The sequence below is a fragment of the Atta cephalotes genome (genome assembly GCF_000143395.1).
Source record: "Atta cephalotes unplaced genomic scaffold scaffold00004, whole genome shotgun sequence".
Taxonomy (NCBI): domain Eukaryota; kingdom Metazoa; phylum Arthropoda; class Insecta; order Hymenoptera; family Formicidae; genus Atta; species Atta cephalotes.
In genome coordinates, this window is record NW_012130068.1 from 5,392,361 (window position 1) to 5,400,135 (window position 7,775).

The 7,775-nt window shown below is 36.6% G+C and overlaps 1 protein-coding gene and 1 pseudogene across 1 annotated transcript in view; one reads left to right on the forward strand and one right to left on the reverse strand.

The window, feature by feature from the left end:
* Window positions 1–723: 723 nt before the first annotated feature.
* LOC105625964 (protein CBFA2T2) overlaps window positions 724–7,775 on the reverse strand; it is a 33,568-nt gene continuing 26,516 nt past the window's right edge. Inside the window, exons 4-7 of the mRNA XM_012207272.1 lie at window positions 5,491–5,756; window positions 2,347–2,993; window positions 1,482–1,780; window positions 724–978 (exon numbers count right to left, since the gene is read on the reverse strand). Coding sequence (XP_012062662.1) covers window positions 724–978; window positions 1,482–1,780; window positions 2,347–2,993; window positions 5,491–5,756 — 1,467 coding nt within the window. The remainder of the gene's footprint in view (window positions 979–1,481; window positions 1,781–2,346; window positions 2,994–5,490; window positions 5,757–7,775) is intronic.
* The window catches only part of LOC105625963, a 22,328-nt pseudogene continuing 18,205 nt past the window's right edge, over window positions 3,653–7,775 (forward strand).

Here is a 7,775-nt window from a genome sequence, read left to right on the forward strand (position 1 = left end):
GAGATTAATAATGATGATTAACTTACGATATTTTAAGATTGTACTTAAGATAGTCTTAAATATAAGAATTGCCTATATTCGCGGTTTTTTAACTGGCTAAATAATCGTAAACTTCATATGTTATCGCATATTTTGAATTGACTGAAACGCCGGAATTAGAAATCTATCCAGCGAATAAACCGATCATCGAACTAGTTCGATTCCAATGCTAGTCCAGTTTTCAGGTATTCTTGACAAGCGTATAGTCAACTTTTTTGTAAATATGTTGGAGTAATTCTTATTCATAGTCATCCACGTATCCAGATATAGTACAAAAGAAATCTCTGGCCAATTTCACGGAAAGGAAAGGATAAGTGTACGCAGAAGATGTATGATCGGCGAAAACACTGTAGAAGATGAATGAGTTAAAAAGAATGGGCGCAGGAATTTATCTTGTGAATGTATAAATACCTAATTATCCAAATTTGGAATTGACTCTTTTCTTTTCTCGTCTTAATTCTCACGGAGATACAATCAGAAAGCGGAGAGGACAAACGAATATCTCAACAGATTCAAGCCAATCTCCAATTTCGAGGATCAGGCATTCGATTTCACAGAAGTGAGTTCCTTTTAGTTCATTTCAATTCATACATTCTTTACAGAGGAGAGTTTTTGTAGGAAACGCAATCAGCGTGACTCGTAATCGGCTCTGACCGATCGCTGATTGCTCCTAGCACTGCGACGTCACTTTCCCTTCGAGACCCCAGCAGATGGCACCGGCGTGGCGTCGACCTCATTGATATTCGTAGAGAGATTTGTAGCGGTGATCCTTGGCGGACTGCGTGAGGCTGATCTTCGCGGTTCACGCGGCGGCAGGTTGTTGCAAGTCGTATGATGGCCGGCCTCCCAGTCGCGATGCTGGCAGAAGGAGCCGCAATATCTAGCGATCCCGCATCCACCGCAGGTCTCCAGAGCAGGTCTGCCACAATTCCAACAGTTCTGAAAAAAGAGATCAGGATTTGCGCTCTTAACTCGGCGAGTTTCTATTAAATAATATATTAAATAATATGAACTGCATATCAGATGTATACCTATTGTGAGATTTGAAGAAAAAAAAATGAAAAATTGATTATACTGATTATATTATATAATATATCGTAAAATAAAGTAATTTTGACTTAGACAAAGTAACTTTAGCCTAAATTTAAAAAAAATGTCTAGATGCATGCATGTTCAAAATTAGTACGTCATAAAACATTTCAATCTTGGCATGTGGTGTATGAAAATTATCAAAATTTGAGCCAAATTTACCACTGTATGTTAAATTTACCACTATAATGACAATTACACAATCATAGCTATGTTTATTTTATCGATATTTAATATTAACATAAAAATGTATTTCCTCACTTGAAAGAGAAAGATATATTGTAAATTTAAACACACAATCAGCATTTTAAGATTCTTGCAAATGAATTAAATAATCACACCGCTACACTTACGGATCCCATCATGCTAGTGAGGTGAATGTCTTTTTCGTCCTCAGTGGTCGATGGCGCTGAATTCGGTGTCGTCGTCGGCGTCGTAACATTCCTGGTGCTGGCTTCAATCGCGGTCGAGTTCCCGTGAATTCTCAGAAAAGGGCCCTGACGGAGACTGCCCGGATTTCTTTGGGACAGAGGAAGATCCAGTAATCGATGAACCCTCAAACGTTCGTTCGCTCTCGACTCCGCAACCGCAACCGCTACGGCACGTTGTACCTCCGCCACTGCGGCCCTTTTCACTTCTAACACAGCTTCCTCTAGAAATTCCCGTGAGATCATTTTCAATTAGCATCCTTGTTTAATACCGCCTTATTTAATTATTACATTTTCAGAATCTTTTTGATATCATCTACAAAATTAAATTATTAATAAATTGTGAAATTATAATTATTTGTTTATAATTCAAATTGAATCTCAATTGCTTCTAAAATAATTAATTCGAATACGATGACAACAATCTATCCAATAATTTTAAGCGATTGGTTAACACAACTTTCTGATATAATAAAGTTAATTATCTCGAATTAAAATCTGTAACACAGTTAATAACATTAGGTCTGTAAAAGCCATTTAATTTATGTTAATCAAGGCACTAATTAATTTCAAGGAATCAAAATGACATAACTCAAAAAAAAGAATAGTAAATATTTTAAAGAATAATAAATATTTTAATAAAAATAATCGCAGATGTAACATAAAAAAATTGACTTATCTAACATTTTTAACAAAAAAATTTCTAATTGAGAATCTTAATCAAATAGACTCATCGTTCGAGCTCCGGAGTTAAAAATTTTCACGACTATCGTACTTCATCAAAACCTACCAGCTCTTCGTTTGACCTCAGCCACCCTGTCTTCAGTCGCCCTGATCGTTTGCGCGACGATCTCACCGGATAATCGCTTCAGACCACCATCTCGATCGCCAGTGGACGATTCTACTTGCACACCGTTAGTCGAAGACGGATTATTGCCGTTGCTATTGCCATTATTGCTGGTACCATTTTGCGCCGCGACTACACTTGGTGGAGGCGCCGCGGCCGCCGGACTGGAACATCCTCGTCGCTGAAGAATCGCCAATGCTCTTTTCGTCTTCTCAACCATGCCGAGGATGCAATTGAGCATCACATGGATATTTTTCCATTCATCGTCGAGGCTGCTGCCGTTCTGCGTTTGTAAACCATGACCTAATGATTGTTGTGGCTGCTGTGTCAGATGATGTGGCGCGGAGAACGCGTTTATCTGATTAATCTGCACGAGACTAGGCGGCACCGGGCTCGGCCCGTGACCGTGGCCATGCGCGTGACCTTGAATCGATCCGCCGGAGGAGTGCAACGGATGGTACCAGCAATAGGACGGATCCGTTGACTGCTGCTGTTGCTGCTGCTGCTGCTGTTGGTGGTGACTCCAAGGATTGACAGACCTTTTGCCGTATACCGGCATATCGTCCATAAGAACGCCATTCTCATAGTACCTAGAAGCGCAGAAGATCCATTAGTGAAAGGAAGTGAAAATTAATGTCATTATATGCCACGTGTTAAACTTGATAAGATTAATCTTTATCTGTTTTTTTAAATATTCCAGCTTTTCCTTGAGTAAAATTTGTTATAATTCATTATTTCATCGTATTTCTTGCCTCAAGTTAAAACACTGTTTCAACATCTATCTAATGACATTTTTCGTTCTGTAAAAATTGACACTTTAACTATTGCCCACTAATCGACAATACACTAATCGACAATATCAAAAAGATTAAAGGACGATGTGATTTATGGTATCTTTCACGCATCCAAAGCGAACTTTCTTCAACTTGCTCAGCCCCGATATTGTCAATTATACATATATGGAATGCTTTTACTTTTACACGGCGAATTGTTTGGGCATTCCATAGTTCGTGCGAAGTAGTTGCCTGCGAATCAAAGACGACTGTCTATACCCACGCTCGTCGACAAGTGTGTGCTGCTGTACGGTATGTATTAGCAGGATGCCAATAGGCACTCCAGGCAAGTTCGTCGGCACTCGTGGGCGAAGGGGTAGCAGGCTACGCGGAGGGCACGGTGGGGTGTTTAGGAAAGGTGGTGCCCTGATGATATATGGAAACGTCACCGACAGATATATCGAGAGGAGACCAGGATGGCATTGCTAGGGCGCGCACCGCGTTTTGTCGCCTTCGTATTCGCTTCGTGGCGCCTCATTCCCTTCTACTCCATACATATCAGCCTGACCCGATCGTCCGGAAATCCCGATCGTCCGGCATTGATCTCATCAATACCTTGGTTGGATGGCAAATAGAACAAGTGCGCATTAAGAAATCTCGATCGAAATTATTCTTCTTCTTATTCGTAAGCGACGGTTTACAGTTCGATAACTATTCACCCTCCGGCTATAATTTGAGTCTTTCTTGTCATAAGCAAAATTTGATTCTGAAATTTCTTTATTTTTACTCAAATGTCAATTTTTATTACAAAAGTATTAAAAGTTTTAACGTTTGAGTTAAAAAACTATTTAATAATGTAATAGAGATGTGAGAAAAATAATTATTCCACACATTTTCTAAAAGCTAAAAGAAGAGTAAAATAACTTGGCTAGATAAAAAAAATCCGAGTTATAGACGAAGGGAGTAAAAATATGATTGGAGACAAAGTTAATAGTTCGAAATACTAAAAAAAATACAATCTGAATATTTATTAAAGAATCAGTTTTTAAAACACTTGGAAGCTTAGCACACTCTACGATTCGTACTCACATCTCATTTTTATCAATAAATGCATTCATTTATTTTCAAGATTTTGTAGTATATGTAAATTATATGCTGAATGGGTGCATTATCGATAAAAGTGAAATATACGAATCTACACATAAATCACTTTTATTTGAATTTACCGAAATCTCTTTTTAAGACTTCGAGATACTTTCATGCGCACTATTAACGCAATATTAACGAAAGGTTGAACATGTGGAATCAGGTTCGCATTAATGGGTATTCGATTGCGATAAATATTAGCGAGATATTCAGGCCAGTGGCCAAGATTTTTCCGAAACTACGGCATTTGCGGTTTGGCAAACGTATTACATGCGCGTAGCCGCAGCTGCATGGCATTTATTATCGTGTGAATTATAGTTATGGATGAGCGAAGATTCCACACGATCTTGTCGTGTGAAGAACACAATTTGCGCAGTAATTTATACATCTATTCGTTGCGTATATTTTTCTTCATCTATATAATCTATGAAGAGAAAATCGTATTTGTTATATCTTCAATATATGCGTATTATAATTACAATTATTTTGGTCTTTACATTCTAACAAATAAATGACCAGTGAATTAGTTATGAATTAGGATAGGTGCCAATTAATAGATTCATGAAATGGATGTTGAATAATGACACAATTAATCATAATTAATTATAATTAATTATAATTTCAATTCAAGGTCAATACGAGCTTGGGATGTCACTAAACTATTTTTTTTTACTTTTTTAATCCGTAAGAAATACATTTTTTGACTAAAAAAACATATAGGACCTTGGGACGCACTAAAATTTTTGTTAAGTTTTAAAAAAATTTTTCAATTTTCAACTATAAAAAATTGCAACACTTGGATTCAGCATAAATATAGTATGATAATATTAGCCTACAGAACAAAACTGTAAAAAAAAAACTAAGATTGAAAAATTATTCCAAATCATTACAATATTTAAAAATTATATCTAGGAGCACCTATATGTTTCAATAAATCGACAATTTCTCAAATGGCATTCTCTATAGACTCGTATAATTGGCTTCAAATTGAAATTATCGGTATCTATTACGAGCCAACGAGCCAACCAAATTGAATCCGTTCATTACTTCGTCTAAAATATATAATTAATCGAGCGGCGAATAATTAATTCAAATAGCGATCTGTCTAATGATTGAGAACCATTGCTGTGCAATCTACGAGTACAAGGTGATGCGTGTTCACACTCACGGGGTGTCGGAGGCACGACGTTTCGGTGCATGAGCAACGCCAGGATAATGATGCAACGCGCCCGCGGCATTGCTGCCCACCGTGTGCTGAATGGCGCCGGGATTAGAATTTGAGCGCATAGCGTAATGAGTGGAGCACTGATTACCACCGCCGATCCCATTCGCACCCCCATGCTCGCCAAAGACCTCGACGGATTCGCCGGATGGTACCAACCCTACAGCCTCAAGAACGACGGACTCATTGGATCGTAGGAATTGCACGCAGCTCTGCGAACACAAAAAGGATTGTACTCTCATTAATCCTTTTTCATCACATTTTCATCGTCATAAATCGATATAACTATTCCTTTTTCTCGTAAATACAAAATATTTGTACTTTTCTTTTTCTAAAAAAAAAACCTGCGTATTTTTCTTTATCAATAAAATCGCTCACGCAAAAATGATAAAAAAAAACAAATGTTATTATATCAAAAAAAATCTCGTTTAAAATGAGTATTCTGAGATGGTCTTGGGATTTTGTCTCGGTTTAGGCAGAAACATGTTTGCATTAAAAAAAATGTTTCAAATAAAAGTTGTAGATTTCGAAGAGGATCATCAGATGAACTATTTAGATTTTGAGTGCTAAATCGAAGCCTTATTGGGCCAATCAGTACAGTAACCTATTGAGTTCCAATTAATTATTTTACAAACCGAAGCCTTATTGGGCCAATCAGTACAGTAACCTATTGAGTGCCAATTAATTATTTTACAAATAAAACCAAGTAGTACCTAATAGATTAAGATTTGATTCGATTTGTAATAAACTAGGTATACAAGATATTTTTTTATTATGCCACATAAGATGTTATTAAAATTTTTGTAATTATAAAAAAATTATTATAATAATGTCCACTTTAATGTTTGTTTTAAAAACCGTAGACGCAATTTTTTATCAAAAAGGTATAATGTATTGGAATGAAGAAGAAAGTAAGTTAAGTTTTTCCCTGAATCAGGTCGCCCATGAACTGGAGACCGATTGGCTCGCTCAATCACATCAGTTTCGACTTTTAATATTCGTTTCACTGCTTTCTTTATCGTCATTCCCGCCACTCGCGACCACCCAGTCAAAGTTCTCGTCGAGCCCCTTATTCCGTCGTGCCCTCTCTTGCCCCAATACTGAAGTCGGCATGGCAGGGTGGGATTTATCGCTTCTAATTCAATATCGGGTACCTTCCAACTTCCTTCTGCTCGCCCCCTCACCACTTTTCCTTCCCTTATTTTGGAGCTCTTTCGTTTTCACGACTTGCAATTAACAATCATCGATCGACGGACCAGGTAGACACGTGATAACCACTCGCGTACATGTGCAAAAATACTTGCGACAGTTGCTCGGAATTCTAAAAGTTTTTGCTTAGAAACGATAATTGAAGACGATAACAAAAATTAAATTCGATAAAGGAATATAAAAGCTAATTCGCAGGATGTGCGTGTAAGTGTGTATTAAACAATTTCTTCGTAAATATACATATAGCAAACGTTTCAACCTTAAAAAATTCAGCTTATGTTAGTTCTTTTTGCGGATGAATTAAAATATTCTTTAGAATCCTACAGCGTATGAGAGAGAATTGCTCCTCTCATTACAAATGGAATATTTGTTCGCATATTTGAACCTCGAATTATGTGAGCTCAGCATCCCACAGGAAGTCCAAATCCTATGAAATTGTTGAAATCACAAATATTCATTACGCAAGTTACAGGAGCAAACGTCAAATATGCGAACAAATATTCCATTTGTAATTTGAGGAGCAACTCTCTTATACACTGTAGGAATACTCTAAAGAATATTTTAATTCATCCGCAAGAGAAACTAACACAAGGTAAGCTGAATTTTAATCAATTTTTGATAGGACTAATATTGTAATTGAACATTTTCATAAATTAATGAATTGTTAATTTCTATATTGAGAATTTAAATTTTCTATAAGCAATGAAGATTACCTAATATAAGGTCGAAACGTTTACTATATGTATATTTACAAAGACATTGTTTAACACACACTTGCACATATATCCTATGAATTGGTTTTTATGCTCCTTTATCAAATTTAATTTGATTTTGTTCGAATAGCCAATACTAACTGTCTATAACTGATAACGAGAATATTAAAATATATTCTCAAGTAAGTAAAATAATTAAACGAGTCAAGTTTTTTGGATACATAGTCATATTAAATGTTTCAACATAGTAGAACACGAATACTCTCCCCCCCCTCCTCTCTCTCTCTCTCTCTCTCTCTCTCTCTCTCT